The sequence below is a fragment of the Leucoraja erinacea genome, chromosome 34, assembly GCF_028641065.1.
Source record: "Leucoraja erinacea ecotype New England chromosome 34, Leri_hhj_1, whole genome shotgun sequence".
Taxonomy (NCBI): Eukaryota; Metazoa; Chordata; class Chondrichthyes; order Rajiformes; family Rajidae; genus Leucoraja; species Leucoraja erinaceus.
In genome coordinates this window covers 5,918,426-5,939,671 of record NC_073410.1, presented here as the reverse complement: position 1 = coordinate 5,939,671, position 21,246 = coordinate 5,918,426, and the positions used below count along the sequence as shown (strand labels likewise).

The window sequence follows — 21,246 nt, the reverse complement described above, 5'->3', positions numbered from 1 at the left end:
ATGAGTGGGGCATAATTTTCAGCACTTGATTTTTTACTTTTGTTAATAATATTAGGTTCAATTGAAAAGTACAGTGGTTCTATTCTTATTGAAAATAAACCCAGTCTTTATTTGTAAATTAGAGTCAAAGTAATACAACATGGAAACAGGCCCTTCGGCCCAACTTGCCCATGCTGTCCCCGTGATGCATTACAAATTACCCCAAATTATCTGAACTGGCAAAGTTCATAGTTAATTCCACTCAGATGCTTCTACTTTTTAAAAGTTGAAAAGATATTGACAAAATAAGTGTGCGCATTCTTGCTGACTTACTGTTATTAGTTACCAGTAAATAGTAAAATCTTCCAGCTGCCAGCATGAAGGCTAGAGTGAAGCCTGGCAGTGTGGAACAATGAACTGGTATACAAGCATTTTATATTTAATAACATCTGTAACGTGGTAAAGTATCGCACGTGCTTTATGGGTGTATTACATCAAAAATTGACATCCATCCAAATAAGTGGATTTTTGGGCAAATTAACAAAATCTGTCAAATACGTTTTAGGAATCGGCTTAATGGAGTAGAAAAGCTGAGGAGGTTTAAGGAGTGAATTTCGGAGCCTAAGGTTCTGGTTGCTGAAACTACAATCAGTCAGTCCTACTACAATTAAATTCCTGATGTTCATGAGGTCTAGAGTAAAGGAGCATAGATACAAAAATATTAAGGATTTTTAAATCGAAACATTAAAAAAAATGAGGTAATATAGAATGACACGCACAGGAGGTGATGAGTACAGGATCCACAAAGATGAGGGTGCAATGAGAAAAGGCAGATAGAAATGTGTTGGAACTGCCAAGTCATGGACAAGGGTTTCAACATCAGAGAAGTTGATGTTGGACAATTTCATAATATGTGACCTTGATAAAGGCACACAGACAAGATTCAAAACCATTCTTGTGGTTGAATATAATATCAAAGACTTGGGTTTAGTTTTAGACAAAAGCCATGGAGAGATCCAAACCAAATGTTTGGAATTCCCCATAGTTACAGTTTCACTATCTTGTTGATGAACGCCATTTCCATCTTTATATAGCTCCTTGCCAGTGCTTGGTACTTTCTAAAGTAGTTCACAGCTACATATTAACTGTTCCAATCTCTGCATTGTTGAGACACATGGCATTTAATTTGTGAATGGCAAGGTGTCAAAAAACAATGATGGAAACAATTAAAAGAATCATTTGGTTTCTTTGGTGGTTTTTATAGAAACATAAATTATAACACAGAAAACCATTCAGCCCATCACGTCCCTGTTGTAATTACACTCTCTGGAAAGACTGACAATTCATTTCTAATCTCTCTCCACATCTACATGTGGAGCACATGTTTCTGCGTTGCACTGCTCCACAAAGGCACTGCTGAGATTATATATTCATCGAAATCCTACTGTTTTATGGAAACTTAGTGCAGGCCAATTTCAAAAATGTTTGTGAGCATCCAAAATCCATGTGTGTTTCATTACTGTGTATTCTTACTGGAGAGGAAGATTCTGCTTTAATAATTTTAAAAAGCTGGCCCATACTTTGTAAGTTGCTCAAGCCTCATAGAATTCTTCTTGGAGTTGTATCCCCTTGCTTGAAACAGCTTTTTACTATTTTATATCAAAAGATAATTCAACAGACCTAAATAATAAATTGTTATCTGAAACTTTAAATTTCACACCAAGCATGTTAAAGTCTCAGGGATTATTTGGTAGGAATTAGGAAACAGCAGTAAAATAGTATGACAACAAATGACCAATGGCTAATGTTTAAAGGATTAATAAATGACAAATAAGTATCCTGTCAATGCACAACAACCTGAAAGAGAAAATGGTCCAGTCACGGCTAACATGAAAAGTTAACAATAGTACGAGATCACAGAAAAGGTTTAAAATGTTGACAAAAAGAACAGCAAACCCGATGATTGGGAAAAATGCAAAACTCAGGAACGGAGGGACATGAAATAAGCAATGGAAAAGCTTTGTGAGAAACACAGCAAGAGAGAATATTAAACCCTCTACCAAGATGTTAAAAGGAAAAGATTAACAAAAGTTAATGTGAATTCCATCCAGATTAAGGGAGGAAAAATTAAATCAGGAGGTAAGGAAATGGCAGAGGAATTAATCAAGTATTTTTTAGCTATATTTGGAAAATAAATAGAAACCTTCCAATATTACCGCAGGTCTAGTATGAAACGATCTCAAAGGAATTGGTGTGTAAGAAGGAACCGCAGATATTGCTTTAAACAAAAGATAGACACAAAAAGCTGGAGTAACTCAGCGGGACAGGCAGCATCTCTGGAGAGAAGGAATGGGTGATGTTTCGGGTCGAGACCCTTCTTCAGACTGGAGAAGGAATTAGAGTTAGTTATAAAATCTGTATAAATGGACACTAAACGCAGGTACCACTTCGTCCCACACCCATATTGATCCTGACCATTTGCACGTTATGGTTTTGAAGATGTCTATGGAGATAGGTGATGTAAAGTTTGTCATCTTCCACAATTGCTAACATCTACCAAAGTGGATGAGTGTGTTTTTATTTAAATGGAGGAGCCTGATGTTCAGTGGTACTGGGTTAATTTGTTTACAAATTACTGAAAGGTGATATGGAGTTCTAACAAGAATTTGAGAAGGCATATGGTAAGTTAAGCGTTAGTGCAAGAGGATTTGAGTACAAGAGGGAAGACATTTTAAGTGGAGAGATTAAGCACAAGGCCAACACTGTCTTGATTTAGGAAGAATAAAAATAATCTCTTTACACACACATAGAATGTTAGACATGAGCTAATCAGGACAGGAAATAATTCTTTCCACTTAAGGCAGAGAATCTTTGGAAAACACAGAGATAAATTCGAAATTTTTTCAAAGGCTATTTTCAATCCTGGATATTAAAGGGATCAAGATATGGAATTACACCAAGAAACTGCTGAAGTAAAATAAATCCCTGATCTCATTCAACAAGCTAACACGCATAAGGGATTTAATCAGGATCTCACTACTACTATTTTTGATACTCTTATAATACTAAACCTCGAAGCTGATGGTAAACTGTCTTGGTTTTTATCCACAAAAAGACTGAAAGACTGGGATGAGAGTTAGCTAAGAGGCATAAAAGATTTGGTGGATCCAGTGGAAAGATCATTAGTCCTCAAAGCGCACTTCTCCTGCTGTAGCTGATGCACAACTGTGGACAAAAGTACCAGAGCCCTTGCTCTCAAATAAGAGGGCAAACCCTACCGCCTCCCCAGCTCTCCCACAACCCACTGTCTCCGCCTCTTCTTCTTCTTCCCCCCCCCCCCCCCCCCCCCCCCCCCCAACATCAGACTGAAGGGTCTCGACCCGAAACATCACCTAATCCTTCGCTCCATAGATGCTGCCTCACCCGCTGAGTTTCGCCAGCATTTTTGTTTACCTTCGATTTCTCCAGCATCGGCAGTTCTTTCTTAAACCCTACCTACTGATGTCTGCCTGGTAACCTTGTTCCATTTTATCCTCCAACAACCAGACATTCTGCAGATTCTAACCGAGCCATCGTCAATGAAAAAGCTCTCAATCATCATGTTGCTGCACTTTGGGGATTACCTTCCGATCCTTGCGTTCATTTCTATACTTTCAAAACATCAACTCCTGTTGGTCAACTATGCAACCCTCTTACTGGGATCCTACTTTGCTTAAAACAAAAACGTTAATAACATCCCCTGTACAAGAAGGAAGATGTAAAACCAATTTGTGCAGTTTTGCCATTTGCCTGGACTTCAGGAAATTAGCATTACTGCTGCAAAACTAAAGCTCTTGCAACATGGCAGAATGTTGCCAAACCCATCTCAGCAGTCACTTTGTGAAATTAAGCAAAGCCATCGGGTGAAAGGGGAAAGATTAAAATGAATAATTCATTATTTCACATTAAAGATTAAAATGCAACTACTTATTTCCAATGCACAAACAGTAACTCAAAATTATTTCAAATCCATGGGCAGTGGTTCACAAATTGAATCTTCAACCAAGCACACAACAAATTTTACTTACGTAAAATAACCAGGTGGCAATCCTGTTCCCCGTGCCCAGCTCTTTGAAAGCATCAGGTTCATCTTTCTACAGCGAAACAAGAGAATCTTTAACAGTTGTAGCAGTTGCTATACCTACACCATAGGCCGTGGCATTTTTCAATTTCAAGCAGTGACAATTACTTAATGGACAATTTATGTACAATTCCTTTTTCTGCATTTTCGTGAGAAGCTCTAATGCATACATACTTTGACAAATGGATTCATTTATCTTGTAAAATAGCAGATAAAGCAAATGCACATAAACAAATATTTGCATCTAATTTTTTTTGCAGACCTCAATTTGAGGGTTACAATTTGATGCAGGGCAAGCAAAATTAAACCATGAACCAGCAACAAATTACTCAGCTTCCATCCCTGCATTTTGAATTCAACAATTTCAGATATCTGTTTCTCAGCTCTGATTCACTTGATGCAAGGTTATCAGACCTAATTTACATATTGTGTAGGAAGGAACTGCATCCACCAATCTCTCTTAGGCAGGACAGATATCATTTGTCATTGGGCTTTTCCACCCTACTTTTTGCATATCTTTCATTCATTTGTTCTATATCTCTCGTTTCCCTTTCCCATGACTATCAGTCTGATTAAAGGGTCTCGACCCGAAACGTCATCCATTCCTTCTCTCCAGACATGCTGCTTGTAACGCTGAGTTGCTCCAGCATTTTGTGTCTATCAGTCATTCTCTTTTCTGTCTATGAAGCTTAATTTGCATGTTTTCTCACTTGCACAGTTCTGATGAAAGTATGATCTGAAACGTTGATTTTGTTTCTCTCTGCAGATGCCGTTTGACTTAATGACGACCTCCATCATCTTCTGCTTTGCAAGACGCATCCAGTGCTACATTGAACTGGGATTCGAGTCTGCCTTCCATCCTGCGTGTATTTTGAGCTACCATCTGGATTTACCAGCTACTTCCCTTGCCACTATTCTCTTCACGATTTGTGCAAATCTCATCTTATTTTTAAGTCAACGATGCACCTGATATCCTATTAAAACTTAATCATAGGTAGACAAAAATGCTGGTGAAACTCAGCAGGTGAGGCAGCATCTACGGAGAGAAGGAATAGGCGACGTTTCAGGAAGGGTTTCGACCCAAAACGTCGCCTATTCTCTCCGTAGATGCTGCCTCACCCGCTGAGTTTCTCCAGCATTTGTTGTCCACCTTCGATTTTTCCAGCATCTGCAGTTCCTTCTTAAACAAAAGTTAATCATAAATTGTTTTTCAGACATTTCTGGTGGCCTACTCCTGTTCAATAATGGATACTTTCAAAAGCAACCTCGTGATCCTAATCTCCAATTTATTATCATGGGGAAGCATTTTCTAACTGGGATACACAGGATATCCAGCAGGAGTCCCATGTCCACAACAAATAACCAGCAGAATAGCGAATGAAGGACAATAAAGGGCTGCAGCATCTACTTGTTCCATGCAACTGGGATGTCAAATACAAGAGTTTACACATTAATAATCTTGATTTGTGAAACATCACCAAAGGGAGGTTCATTTTACAGTATAATAACTTGGTTTTTCCTAATTGCATTTACTCTATCAAACCTATTCAATTTAGTCATGGTCATACACCACAGAAACAGGCCTTTCAGCCCAACTCATCCCTGAAGACCCATTCAATTTAAAATTATCGCTCACTACAATTTCTGCTGAAAACTTACTTCAAGCGTTTTAAAAAATTATAAAGATATAAATGATCATCGAAAACTATCATGACAACTGATCAACTGTTATTAAAAACTTATTCAAACAACCAGAACCCAGTATCGATGGATGCTGGATTCTATCAAATGTTTATTTGAATGCATGAAATGAGTATAGTTGATGGCCTTTGGTGCTAATCAGGGTAATCTGTTGTTTACAGAGAATAATGTTCAAAGCAACCGGCTTGTAATTTGAAATAGATTTTTTTTGTTTTACAAAATATTGTTGGATTTTGCATGGTTAATTTTGCATTAGGCTCATGCCAAATGTTTGAACATTGCGACAAGGAACAAAAACCTACATTAGCACGGTTATAGTCATTATGCAGCAAGTGCATGGAATATAACCAAGATCATTTGATCCATATAAAATTAAGCAGTCAGCATTAATAGGCAACATGCTGATCAACATGTGAGATATCACTACACCGTGAAAATTAGCTAATTAGAAATTTTAACAGTGATAATGAAATGCCAGCATGTCGAGAAGTAAAAGAAATGAAATACAGCAATGATCTCATCAATAATACTATGGTCAAACTATATCAGTCATTACTTCTCAGAGGTGTTGACAAACTGAATATCCATACACTATTTATTAGAATATGCAGGTGTGACAACACACTCCAAAATCCTGTTAGCAAGTCAGTAAGGCAAAATGGTGGCCGATGCCAATTTTAAACTAATGGAATCCTCCCTCCACAACAGCAAAAACTATCACCAAGATTGCGGAGATAGAATGTTCTGGTTTCACACTGATCAAATCAATATGACTTTCCCCAAATTTAATGCTGCCCTGAGAGTCACAGAAAGTAGAGCTTGGAAACAAGGCCATTCGGCCCAGCTTGTCCATGCTGATCAGTGGGCTCCCTGCTGTATTAATCCCACCTCCCAGCACCTGGTCCACAGCTGAAGCAATTCAAGTGCCCAATGAAGACACTTCTTCAATGCTATCAGCAACTCAGCTTCAACTACTATGTTTCAGGTACCTACCACTCTCTGGGTGAAGATTTCCCTTATACCCCCTCTAAATCTCTTCTCTTTACCCCACGTATGTGCCCTTTTATACCCCTCATAATTTTATATAGTTCAATCATGTCTCCTCTTATCCTCCTCCACTCCCACACCTAGTTTCTCTAGTCGTTCATCACAACTGATCTGCTCCATCCCAGCCAACATCTCCTCAGCACCCTCTCCAATGCTATCACATGTTCCTACAACAGGCCGATCAGAACTGCAGGCCGTAGTCCAGCTGAGGTGTGACCAAGGTTTAAGGAGTTGAAGCATAGCGTCCCTACTTCTGTGTTCAATGCACTGACAAATTAAAGCCAGTATCCCGTATGCTCTCCTAACCTTGCGCAATGTTATTGATTAGGGCTGCTTTATCTATGCAAAAGCATTGCAACAATGCAACTATTGTGACTCTACTTGCCCGTGCAAAGTCATGATGAGGCTCATATTGCCCACCCACGCCATAATTAGCCACCTGAAAAAGAAATAAGTGGTGACAAAGAGTTGAAAAATAACACTTACCCGTCCAAAATCAAAATGAGGTTCATATTGGCCCCCAACCCCATAATTGGCCACCTGTTCAAAATGAGAGGTTACAGAGAACCAGTCAAATGCTCAGTACTTCTCAGCGAACAATTCACAGGATTAAGATAAAACCAAATGTATAGTTACACGTTAGTGGCACACAGGTTTACCAGTCATGACAGAGGCCTCTTTTATACTGGAATTGGGATTTACACTTGGCATTGTATTTTAATTGCACTAACATCAACACATTAGACCTGTTCTAACAAAATCCAACATCTTGCACCTCCACAGTTAATCAGATTTTTCTTTTGCATTAATAATAATGGTTCAGGAAATACTAATATTCACTGTTATATCATAGCAGCAACTGTTTCAGTCCAACTTACAAAATTCTTAAGGGATTGAACAGGCTAGGTGCAGGAAGATTGCTCCCGATGTTGGGGAAGTCCAGGACAAGGGGTCACAGCTTAAGGATAAGGGGGAAATCCTTTAAAACCGAGATGAGAAGAACTTTTTTCACACAGAGAGTGGTGAATCTCTGGAACTCTCTGCCACAGAGGGTAGTCGAGGCCAGTTCATTGGCTATATTTAAGAGGGAGTTAGATGTGGCCCTTGTGGCTAAGGGGATCAGAGGGTATGGAGAGAAGGCAGGTTCGGGATACTGAGTTGGATGATCAGCCATGATCATATTGAATGACGGTGCAGGCTCGAAGGGCCGAATGGCCTACTCCTGCACCTAATTTCTATGTTTCTATGTTAACTTCCTCCTGTGACAAAAAATAATCATGGACATGATTTAAGGTCCAGGCAAAGACAATTTTTCCCCGTCAAGCTACAGTTTAAAGTGAATATTTAGTGTGCTAATATCATGGAGTAGTAGCGATGGTACAGTAAACATAATGGAATATGCACCATCTTTATTGGTGAAAATTCTTCCAACATTTAAAATGAGTCCAGAAAAGTAACTTCCATTTGTAACTCCACAAATACTGCCACAAATTACCTCCATTATCTCTGCGTTCCAGAATCTCTGGTATTTCCTTTATCTCAGGTACTGAAATTAGGTGGGACGCAGCCTTCAAGCCACCTACTTAATTAACTATTTTCGCAAACAATTCTGCCTTAACTCAATGCCACTCTCGGATAGATAGTTTAGTTTATTGTCACGTGTGCTGGGGTACACTGAAAAGCATTTGTTGAAAAGCTTTGTAGAGCATTGCAGTTCAAATTCTGCTAGTTTTTAAATGTATATGCACACCAATTGTCTGTAGCTATCATTCAGATAAATACTCACTGTCTTATTTATGAGGACCTAATCCCAGTACTCCAAGATCTTTTTGCTCAATATTCCATTCAGCACCTACCTGTAGCTCTTCTGCTGTGGAAACATCAAGACCCGTGAGATCTTGTATCCGCTTGTTAATTTTGTTTATTACGGGATCTTCATAACCTGACAGCCAAGCACTGGGCAGAAGCAAAAACATGTTCACGTTAATGTCCTACATATTTTCATCTGTTCTCTCATTTAATGTATCACAACACATTTCCTACTCGTGTTCATACATTCTTAACTAGTTGTAACTACGCAGTTCAAAGTCTTAACCAACAGTTAGATTTCTTCGGGTATGAAAATTATCAAATTAAATAATTTTAGAATGACTCTCAACAACATAAGATCTCCCTCTGCATTTTAACTCGCTAATCATTGCTTGGTATCAACAGGGAGGTTAGTCCACAGAAAAGTTCTGATGAATGCAGATTCCTCTCAAATTTAGATAGCTACATTATTCAATGACCAACTCATGGATAAAAAAAATCACAAATAATACCGGGGGAGGTCAATTTCATATTCCATATCATGCCCTTATGAAAAAGAGGGCAGCTATTTGGCACGTCAAGTCTATGACAGGTCTCACTTTGGCCCATGCTAATCCTTTCACTTATTTCCCCGATTCCATTAATTGTGCTCAGACGCCACTGACACGGCGCTAGGCATTCATAACACATCTACAATTACAGCTAAATCAATATTCAAAAGGTAATCTGTAATGCTAACAAGGTTTTCGGTTTCCTCCCACCCTCCAAATACATACAGGTTTGTAGGTTAATTGGCTTGGTAAATGTAAAAATTGTCCCTAATGGGTGTAGGATAGTGTTAATGTGCGGTGATCGCTGGTCGGCATGAACATGAAGGGCCTGTTTTCGCGCTATATCTCTAAACTACGGGATAGAATTGTGTGTGGAGAGGGAGAGGAAGCAATGAGGAAACGCTTCACATTTATTTTAATCATGAGAAATACTAGGGGTAATTATCACCTAAAGTATAACCAAACCCAAATAAACCACAGATAATTCTCATTTCTTGATTACACTGATGTTCCTGCATCATCCTTTTCAGTTTTACTGGGCAGTGTTTGAAATAATTGGAATAATTTAATTTTCTCACCACATACAACTACAATGGAACTTGCTTACAGCAGATGTTCAATGACTTAAACATACAAATTCCATGTAAAAGACTATCCAATCTGGTTGCAATTGGTTTATCAGCCAACTCTATGCAATAAACTCCCTTCGTTAAGGCCAATCAATGGATTATAATTTAGGTGTCAACCTGGATTTAGAGGTGCAAATTTTCTTTCTGAGTTGGAGGCTTGTGACACTAACCTTACTACAGAGATTTATATAATCTGGGTTGGAACTTAACTGATGCATAAGGAAGGCACTTGGTAAATGATCTGATCAAGTGTCTCGAGATAGTTTTATTACATTAAAAATTGTGGTTATTATTGTTTGCGAGGATGTTAAATAAAACCTACTTGTCCTGTTAGTTTGGCACAATACTATTCAAGAGGTTTCTACTGGGTTGTTGCTAAAAGCCATCTCTCAATGGGCATCATTACTATTAAGTTATTGGGATATTTATCATTGGCCATTGGAAGGCCTTGTTTTTTGTGAATTGGCTGCTACATTGTCAAAATTACAGCAGTGACTCCACTTGAAAACAACTTCACTTTCTGTGAAGCATCTGAAAACTCAAGGAAAGTGCACCTTAGCTGACTATACGTAGAAGCTTTACGGAAACAAATGGCATATATTTTGAACAGTAACTTTGCACTAGAATTTGAATTAAACATTGCCATCTCACTACTACCCTGTAAAGCAAGAGGGTGACACAATATGAAACAGCATGAAACGGTTTCAACATTAAATACTGTGAATACCAGGAGAAATGCATTGCCGACAAACTATTTGGTAAGAGGAACTTCAGAGGTACTAGACGTTTGTCGAAAACTATTCCAATCCAGATACCTGAAATCACTGAGAGCCAAACGTATATGAAATGTTCGCAATAAATACATACCGACATACATAAATAGCTGTTTTATCTCACTCTAAACTGACCTTAGAAGTGCTGTAATCTTGAAATTAAGATTACATGATGGTAGCAGTGGAGAAAGTGGAGCAATCGAACAAAACTCTCAGATGTCAAATGAATAAAGGAGCATTGAATCATCGAATAAAAATGATAGCATTGTGAATACACTGAATTAATTTTGCATGCGAACTAACTTGCTGTATCAACTGAAGGCATTCATACCTTTATTAGACCTGCACGCCTGTGCCGACAGTACGTCCCTCAAGTTCTCTGCCAATTAATCCAGCCCATAAATTCTAGCCTATACTTGTCAACTCAAAACCAGAGCTACATTTTATATACTTACTCAACTATTTGACATTTTGAATGTTGAGTTTGTCATGGCATGTTTTTTATGTTAGTCTCATTGGTAAATAAATGTGCATGCCACAGCACCAAAATCTGTCTGAATCTATATATAATTAAGAGCCTCACTTTTAAAACAGTTTGCGCCCCAAGACTTCACATTAAATACTGAAGCAACTCAATGAACAATGAATTCAAAGATCTTGAATTTCCATGCAAGAGCAAATAACATGAGTTTAGTTTGTTCCTATCCTGAAACATCAGTGTCATTTTCAGCTTCTATGACAAAGTAGCTATCCTGATGGTGACATACAGCAAGAAAAAAGATTATTTGTGGCTACTGAATAATTTAATGCTATGAAAAGAAAAAGCAAAATTAAAAGAATATCTGTGGGGAAGGTTAAACCTAAGGAAATGCATTTGTAGGCATACAGAAGTTATTTGAATGGATATCTCCAATTAAAATTGCCTGCAGTTTTATAGACTGAACTAATATTATCAATCAACAATTTAAGTTGAAATGATTTTTATGTCCATTCAAACACACATTTAGATAATTCATACATTTATTTTTGTATGTTATATTAGCATAACTATGAAAAACAAAATTTACACTCCCATCAAAATAATCTCTGAATCCTACCAGTCCTAGAAATGTATCCTTGTGCTCCCTTTGCTAGGAATACTGTATGCCAACAAATGCTTGGGCTGTTGTCAGTCCCGAGGTGAACAGTCTCCAAGTTCTTCACTGTTCCAAGAAAATGACACCATAAACAATGTCAAATCAGGTACCTGGCTGCATAAACTACTGCATTTGATGAAGATAGATTCCCCTCAGTTACCTTTAAAGGATAATGCTTTTGATTCAAGTAAAATACGAGGTTTCCTTACCTCGCTACATTTCACAGCTGTTAAAATTATTTCCTGTTTTCTCTGAGCTTAAACTGCTTGCGTAGACACATAACAGAGCACAAAGTAAAATTAACTTAAGTCTTTGCCAAATATAAAATGCTGCACTGCACACAGAATCATTTTCCATCTGTAATCTGTGTGCACCAGGCAGAAATGCACATTCATATCAACTCTAGTGTGCACATTAATCTACGTGCAATCTTGAAAACATATTTAACGAATCTTTGCAAGAAAATTCAAGAGCAGTTGATTAAAACCACGATAACATTTGTTGCACACAAAAACTCCAGACTCTAAGGTATTGAAAATAACTACCCATTAACAAAAAGCAGAATTCAAATAATCTTCAGAGATTCTGTCAAAAGTCTCACTGGTAATCCATCAGAAAATGGTCAGAACTCAGCTGTGTCAGGTCTCATTGGTTAGTATGAACCCTTATGAATAGATAACTCAAGCGTCTACTTTTACCAGGTAAACGTGATTAAAGGTGAACAAAACAAGGATGGCCCTTTTCTTGGGCTCATTTGAAATCCAGCGTGGAATTTCACAGGTGGGAGTTTGCCACAAAGAGCGTGTGTTCTATCAAGGAATGTTTAGATTTCCTAAGGATAGTGTTATTTTGTTCACTGTGAAGGATTATATCTCTACGGCAATCTTTATTTTCATCCACGCCTTAAATAATGCGGCTGAGGAAGGTGGCTAATGTGACTCATTCAATTTCACACTGCAAGGTAAATAACGTTAAAAATGACTGCAAAAGCATTTATCTAAAACAAAAAATTGAATACGAGCTAGCTATTCTATTGTACCCAATCCTTGTCCGCAACTGGGCTGCATTGCAGCTGTAGACACAATGCTGGAGTAACTCAGCGGGTGAGGCAGCATTTATGGAGAGAAGGAATAGTCGACGTTTTGGGTCAAGAACCTTCTTCAGACAGAACTGAAGACCCATCTTCAGTTGTAGATAGCATCCAAAGTGATTTTCAATTGTTAATTGGCTTTCTACTCAAGAATAGGTGCAAATAAGGTCTCTTCTCTACGAGTCATTTCAATGGCACGACATACCTTGGCAAAAAGATGCTTCAATAAAGTATTTATGGAAATGTGATGGAATTTGGTGTAGCTGGGCCATACATTTACACAGAGATAGGGTGAATGGTAGTTTCTGAACAACTGTAAAATCTGAAGAAGGGTCTCAACCCGAAACGTCACTCCAGAGATGCTGCCTGTCTCGCTGACTGACTCCAGCATGTTGTGTCCATCTTCAGTTTAAGCCAGCATCTGCAGTTCCTTCCTTCACAGTAAATAACTTGTTCTTTGAATCTAGATACAGTCCTACCCCCCAGTGGGTTGTCAACCCAATGTCCTGAATAACTTTTATTTGCTGTTCTTTCATAACATAGATATTTTACAAAGCTGGTGTCAATTTGCACACTTTATTAACTCCTAACACAGTGCTACTGCATTTGGGAACACATCTACCATGTAAAAGGAGGGCTGGGTATTTTAAAATAAACCAGCTCTGCAGATTTGTAAAGACAAATTCCTGGAATAAGCCAAGGTAAAAGGCCAAGCACACTCAATATATCCAGAGCCCATAATGTTTTTATCAGAGATTATCACCCTTGGTCTCCTACATTAAAACTACAAAATGATTTTATTTTACTATTTGTGCAAGACAATCAGTCACACTTGCAAGTTTCCTGTGGCTGAAAGCAATTCCAAAATAAACATCAGTAAAGTACATGACAGTGAAGATATACAGTGTCCTCCGTAATGTTTGGGCCAGAAACACATAATTTATTTATTTGCCTCTGCACTCCACAATTTGAGATTTGTAACAGAAAAAAACCCATGTGGTTAAAGTATTCATTGTGTACAAAGACCATTTTTATACATTTTGGTTTCACCATGTGGAAATTACAGCTGTGTTTAAATAAATGTTGGGTCTTTGTCTTAAACATTATGGAGGGCACTGTAAATAGGCCCTTCGCCATGGATACAGGATCTTCAGCCCAACTCGTCCATGCCAGCCAAGGTATTAACGGACTTCTTAAAGGCCTGCAGTAAGTGAAGCAAAGATTTCTTTCAATGCCACAGAAAATATTGAAGGAGTTGTGATTTTCTTCCAAGTCAGGATTCAGGTATGCTTGAAGGGGATGTCAAAACGGTGACTGGGGCAATTACAAAGCTCTACATAAAACACATTTAGGTGAATGTACTAAAAGAGCCTGCCCTTTTTTAAGAAATCTTAAATATTCCATCCTTCAACAGTAACAATGAATACAATGAGATTTAGGTGGATTAGTCCAGTCCAGGATGAGGGTCAGCCAGCCATCGCAAACTTCATTATGTTGGCCAAGTTATCATTTATTTATATGTGTTTACTGGCTTCCATCAGCCACTATGGTAACCAGAAGCTGGCTCAAGCTCTTTATTTTCTGCATATCAACAATATCTGCACTTTGCTGGAAAGAATGGGGTTTGCAGTCGATTGACAATCTTCCCATAGCTCTGTGTTTAATCAGCATGTCAAGTAGTAACGGTTTTCCAATGGTTACCACATCTGAATATCAGTGAAGACCAGAGCTGAAGGCTTTTTAAAGAAAAGCTTTATTCTGAAATGCTGATCACTTGTTGGAATCATCCACAAGCCAACAAAGCTGGAGGAAAACCAGAGGTACTAAAATGATTTATGTAGACTAACAAAGTGTACACATGTACAGGGAAAATTACCAATCTAAGATCCCACTCAGCTCAAATAAAAAATGGAGAAGCAAGGAACTGCAGATGCTGGTTTTCAATAAAAGACACAGTGCCTGGAAGACATGGATAGATGTTGTTTCAGACTGATTATAGTGGGCCCAGTAGAAAGCTGGATTGGGGCAGTACAAACTCTGGCAGCTCTTGGTGGATACCGATGAAGGGAGGTTTGAATGGCAGATGGGTGGACAAAGGCTAGCAATGGAAAGGAGACAAAGAGGGTATAAGGTAAAGAGAAAAGTGAAATATGAAGCCAGAGGAAGGATTAGAGGTACAAGGGGACGGGAAAAGGTGAAAGGGGGGGGGAGATTCGTTGGTGATATGGGTCACATCCTAGAGGGGCACAGGGAAGAGAGGGGAAAAAAAGGTGGGTGTTGTTTCCTATAATAAGAGAATTCAATGTTCATACCGTTGGGCTGTCAGCTGCCCAAGCGGATTACAATGCAAATTAAATGTGCCCATTTATTTCAAGCTCTTGGCTGAGTGCTGTATCAGGCAGAAAGCCCTGGCAAGAATGTTTCATGTTCAAACTTCAGGTGCCACCCTTTGGCCAAAATTAAACATAAGAGCTAGATGAATAGCGGATAAGCAGTATGAATGTAACAAGGCCACTAATTAATATCAGTATCGACAGAAATTACATTCCATAGGGAGAACCTGAACGGATCCTTAAAAGTATTCATATTATCATTGAAAAACAATGGGCAAAACCACAGAGATCAGTAAGTAAAGAAACAACTTCAGTTCATTAATTTTTCCCAGTTAATTTCTGCAAGATACTTCCGATAATGCGGTGCAACTTGTTTTACTGTATGTCAGAGGTTATTGCAAATTTTTGACCAACAATCAAAAAGCATTCCTGTAGCTAAAGTGAGAAGACAAATGGGCACAAGGAATTTAGATTCATATATCCAAGTTTAAAGCCAGTGGGAATTTTTCAATGACCTGAAACATTAACTCAATTTCTCTCTACACTGATGCTACCTGATTTGCCAGAATTTTTTAAATATTTCAAATTTCCAGCAGCAGCTACATACATAGATTTCTACAGTAATGAGATGGACAGTTAACATATTCATTATGGGGCAGAACTGGTTGGTATTAATTTATTATCACCATGAGCACTTTTATACGATGCCTGCCAACCAGTCCAATTGTACTGTACATGAGTACAATCAAACCACATACAAGTAAAACCAAAAAATATCAGAGTACAGAATAAGTGTTCCAGCATTACAGCTTTACAGTTACAGAGAATGTACAGGTAAAAGTGCAAGTTCTTTAATGAAGTAGGTACTGAGATTAAGGTTCTAAGATTTAGAAAAGAATGCCAGACACTGTAAATAAATACCCTTGCATCCAACGAAACAGTCATTGTTGAAATGTAGAAAACTATTCTTGATTGCACAGAACAAAGTCCCCATATTGGTGGTCACTGATCCATAGAGGTAAACCGCACAGAAACAGGCTCATCGGTACAACTTGTCCAGGCCGACCAATTGTCTCACCGAGCTAGTACCCTGTGCCAGCAAGTTGGTCTTTGCGATATTGATTAAAGGAATAAATATTGACTACGAAACCCCCTGTGCTTTTCTTTATACCATATAATAGAAATGTGTCTGGTTGTGCTACATACAGGTATGTTTCTGATACAGAGCTGATAAATTAGGAGGGCAAGGAGATGTATGGGAAAACAATAGTGGATAAATGGCGAGTTTATGTGTTACTCAGAAAGTGATATGGCCAGTTGCATGGAATAAGTGGAGTTTTGATTTCATTACCCACGGTGGCACAGCGGTAGAGTTGCTGCCTTACAGCGCATGCAGCGCCGGAGACCTGGGTTCGATCCCGACTACAGGTGTTGTCTGTGCGGAGTTTGTACGTTCTCCCCGGGACCGCGTGGGTTTTCTCCGAGATCATCGGTTTCCTCCCACACTCCAAAGACGTACAAGTATGTAGGTTAATTGGTTTGGTGTTTGTGTAAAATTGTCCCCTAGTGTGTGTTGGATAGCATTAATATGTGATGATCGCTGGTGAGTGCGGACACGGTGGGCCAAAGTGCCTCTTTTCGTGCTGAATCTCTAAACATGCTGACTCATTGTGAATAGACGATGCATTGTGTAATTTGACGAGGCACCAACTCTTTACCGAGAGACATCACTTTAACAATGGGCTGTTTTGTACTGATCCATAGTTTCTGTTTTGTACAACCACATCTTATGATCCAGGTAGTCCATTAATAATATATCCAGAACCTTCTCGGGCTAACTGCGAAGTTGATTTTCTAGGTTGAAACATTTTGAGAGATGGGCCTCCTGTGTAGACTCTGCACCCCGTGATTACTGTTCCCTTTGGATTATGGGGAGCTACATCCGCTGAAATAAATTGTTATTTTCCGTACAAAAAGAAGAATTTTCATTATACATTTCACTCTACCAAAAATGCTAAAGAGCCAAGAATGTTGTGCTTCAGTTGCACTTTCTACATGGACAATAGTCCACCATAATGCAGCAATTAGTCTTGTTAACCTTGTAACATCATATTGATATTCTGCTGTAATAAATATATAAATTAATCCATAACCTACATTAGAATAATAATACTAGAAAATATCAAATATTAAGACAGTAAACCGAAAGTTGCATTAAATAATATAATCAGAGATCAGAAATGCATTAGGTATAGAGATACACATCATCTCACTTTTCAAACACGTCACACTATTAACAAAACATTTACAAATATTAAGGGAACAAGACCAACCTGTTTGGAAGATAGTTCTCTGGGCTAATTTAAATTGATGAATTCAAACTGTGCACCAATTTTTGCTTCTTCGCAGTAATTGAAACCTCATACTGACCAATTAACCCAAATTCTCAAGCTCTGTATTGTTTCACTAATTGGTGATTCCGGGCACTGGACAATGAGTATTGCATCATTTAGTAAATGCTCTTCGAAATCTCAACAGAATGTGTCGAGGAGTTGGACAAAATAAAAACCCATCCTTCATAACAGGGCAATGAAGCTGCTCACACCTTCAATGTACGTGGCGGAAGTCTTTTCCCTTTGTTGTTGCACCGTTAGAGAGTACCTCATACCTTCCCCTTACCTTTTGGAGACTCTGTAGGTTGCAACAGTCAACTTGCCAGTCACAGGGTTATGCACTGTGGCACGCTTCAGCTACAGAAAGAGAAAGGGCAGATTTAATCCTGGAACAGCCAGACCACTCATTAGTGGAACTCTGGAAGCTTCCGATTGGTCAGGATATGTGAAAATGGAGAAGGGCAAGTCCTGCAAAGGGGGCTGCGTTCCAATTCAATGTCCTTTCACTTTTCAAAATTTGGAGAAGTTTTACCTCGAAGTGAGGTTAGGAGGAATGGATGACTATACTGATTAACTGCTTGCATACATTGGAACCCAATGGTTCTGTCAGTAAATTTTGCATTTCATCAATGTGTTGAATAATTCAGCCTTTTTCCTCAGTCGTCATCTCTTCACCTGGTTCACGTCATTGGATGCCAGCTTCCAAACATGCCTGGTCTGTACCAGATGCAGCAGCTTTGCTGCGAAGAGGAGTTGCCACAGCTCTCGCTTACCTTTTGCTTATTCTGTAATGAGCTGTCTCCAGCACTCCAGTTATTGGGTTAGAAATGGTGGCTCGTCTCAGCTATGGAGCCAATCAATCAGAAAAAAAAACACAGATTATTACCAGCTTGACTGGATGTTAAACAGGACCAATCAGAATCCTTCCAGTGGGGAAAGAACTAAGCCCATCACCCTGGAACGATCAATCTTGGGTCCTTTCCCCAACACTCTGTGGCTCGTGCAGCTAACAGCAAGTCACATCTCGGTAAAGCTGAAATTCATGGAAAGCCCCTTTGAAACAGGTTAACTATTTCACAATTCTTTTCAAACGTTAATAACAACCCCAGGTGATGAATTTTGCAGTTTTACCGTAGGTTTTCACTGAAATAACAACAAAAAAATGTCTGTGGTAAACAATGACAAGAAGTGCTGGTTCACTCAGGGACGACAGCAATACAAAAAAAGCAGTAAAGATGACCTTAGAATACAATGCAATTTCATTTTTTACCATTAAATAATTTAAAAATGAATGTGTTAGCAATTTTTGTGCCACTTTGTTGCAATAATTCCATTTCATAATTTTAATCCAGCTCTTTAATGGCTGCTGATTTAGAGTATATCAACATTTATAGTCACTCAATCGTCAATCTCACTTGGGAAGTCAGAGGGTCGGAGTATTTTAACTGAATATGCTGCATGGAGACAAATGGAATCAATAGCTTTTACAGATCCTCTATTTTCTTTATTACTTTACTTATTTTTCAGGATCTGGCATTGTTGACGAGGCCTTCATTTATTACCTGCCCTTAAATTGCTCGTAAAATGTGCTGAATCACCTTTTTGGACAGCAGTCCTTCTGTTAGTACTCCATCAGTTACACAAGCTTCAAACACACCTTTGCTAAATTAGAAGTCTTCCTGCAGCACCTCAATCAAAATCCAATACTGAAGGTTATGGTCTGACATTTGTTGACCATTAATGAGATTAATTTTAGATGAGCTGAAAAATAACAACTCAATTGTTTTTCTGTGATTGAGCCCAAAACAAAAATCTAAAAAAAGTACATTCTTCTTTTCAGATTGTCTCATTACAGAACAACACTGAGCTAGAAGGCAGCCCAGAGATCTGTATCCAGATCTTGAGCTGGAGTTACTTCTATGCATTGTATCCTCATGGCTGTTCGCAACCAACCTAATACTACATGCTCGGATTATGTTTAATTCAGACACAGCAAGGAAACAGGCCCTTCGGTCCACCGAGTCCACGCCGATCATCGATCATCTGTTTACACTAGTTCTATGTTATCCCATATTCGCATCCACTTCCTACACATACGGGACAATTTACAAAAGCCAATTAACTTACTAACCCACACTTCTCAACAATGTGGGTGAAATATTCCCTAAACTTTAACCACTTCCAACAAGAACCACAGCAATGCATAGATTAAGGGCTGGTTCCAATGAATGAAATCAGACCAAAAGGAAATCTGCCCCAACAGCTGCTGACAATGTTCTATCGCTGCACCACAGAGAACATATTAACGTATGGCATTTCTGTGTGGTATCTCAGCTGCACGGAGGCGGAGAGGAGAGCTCTTCAGCACGTCGTCCACAGAGCGCAGAGGGTTATTGGGACACAGCTACCAGCCTTGGAGGGCATCTACCACACACGGTGCCTCAGGAAGGCCGTCAGCATCCATAAAGACTCCTCACACCCTTATAACGGACTGTTCGAACTACTTCCCTCCGGCAGACGTTACAAGGCCTTCTACGCCCGAACCTCCAGACTCAGAAACAGCTTTATTCCCAGAGCTATAGCGGGTCTGAACCGGCCCTGCTGAGTGCCCCCACTCCCCCTGGACTGTCTCCCTCGGATGGTCACGTCACACAGCTTATTTGTTCATTTTACTTTTCTTTTACATTGGTTGGAAGCTGTATACTAAATCTCGTTGCACTGATTTGCAATGACAATAAAAGATATTATTATTATTATTATTATAACACAAAACCAGTTTTGCTGAAGGACAATATCTCTCTGGATTATAACTGCCGTCTCCCCAAATGAGCTGGAAAACTAAGGCACTAGACCACCTTGGATAATGTGACATCTTACCCGTGGCTTTGCTAATTCTTTCACACGCTCAATTTCCTGGTCGGAAATGATATCAATGAAACGAATGATGCGAGGTTTGTCCCATTCATCTTGCTGTTTCACAGGCCTCAGAATGTATGCTGGATTTCTGCTCGCGTCCGAATAACGGCAGAAGAGCCTTTTCTGTCGTCGAGGAGTCTGCACAGAAATATGAAATGTTGATTCATGTCAAATTAGAACACCCATGTCAAAACAATTCAAAATTATATGATTTAACTGAGGCAGACTCTGACTGAGTGATTGTTCCAGCAGCCTGTTTAATTAAATGATGATAAACTAGTGAATGAGAGATGACAGACCTAATGTTGTGAGTAAAAATGCTATTTTGAAGTACATAGAAATAATCTGGATGTAGATCCATCGTTTAAGATTCCAAAAGCAACTGAATAATCAATGCCATGCACAGGACCATCAGGAGGGGAGGGAATGGGGGGGGGGGGGGAAGAGAAATTGATTGTACTTACAGCAAGGACATAATAAGTTTTGTAGACTATGTAGTTTAATAATTGCTTTTATATACGTTAAAATATTGATTATATAGAATATGGACATTACTGACAAGCAGAGTGCCAGTGAAGCTTTATCGGCTTCAAAATGGTGGTGATGAGCCACTTTCCTGAACTGCTGCAACCATTCTGGGAAACAAAACACCTACAAGGCCCTTTGGTAGGAAGGTACTGGATTTAGAAAATGCAACATGGGTGACTGCCAACCAAGCAACAAGAGGCCTAGGCAGAGGCCTAATGGTGGGGCTGGCGGCCTCGGAGTT

General features: G+C 39.0%; 1 protein-coding gene across 5 annotated transcripts in view; it reads right to left on the bottom strand.

Annotated features, from left to right (window-relative positions):
* The window catches only part of LOC129712939 (prolyl 4-hydroxylase subunit alpha-1-like), a 63,588-nt gene that overhangs the window by 5,969 nt on the left and 36,373 nt on the right, over positions 1-21,246 (bottom strand). For 2 of the 5 annotated variants that reach the window (XM_055661729.1, XM_055661727.1), the window contains exons 8-12: positions 20,439-20,615; positions 18,335-18,405; positions 8,704-8,803; positions 7,334-7,387; positions 4,047-4,112 (exon numbers count right to left, since the gene is read on the bottom strand). In XM_055661729.1, the coding sequence (XP_055517704.1) occupies positions 4,047-4,112; positions 7,334-7,387; positions 8,704-8,803; positions 18,335-18,405; positions 20,439-20,615 (468 nt within the window). Of the gene's footprint in view, positions 1-4,046; positions 4,113-5,302; positions 7,287-7,333; positions 7,388-8,703; positions 8,804-17,847; positions 17,919-18,334; positions 18,406-20,438; positions 20,616-21,246 lie in introns of those variants that run through there. The other 3 variants (XM_055661728.1, XM_055661732.1, XM_055661730.1) reach the window with 3 other exon arrangements.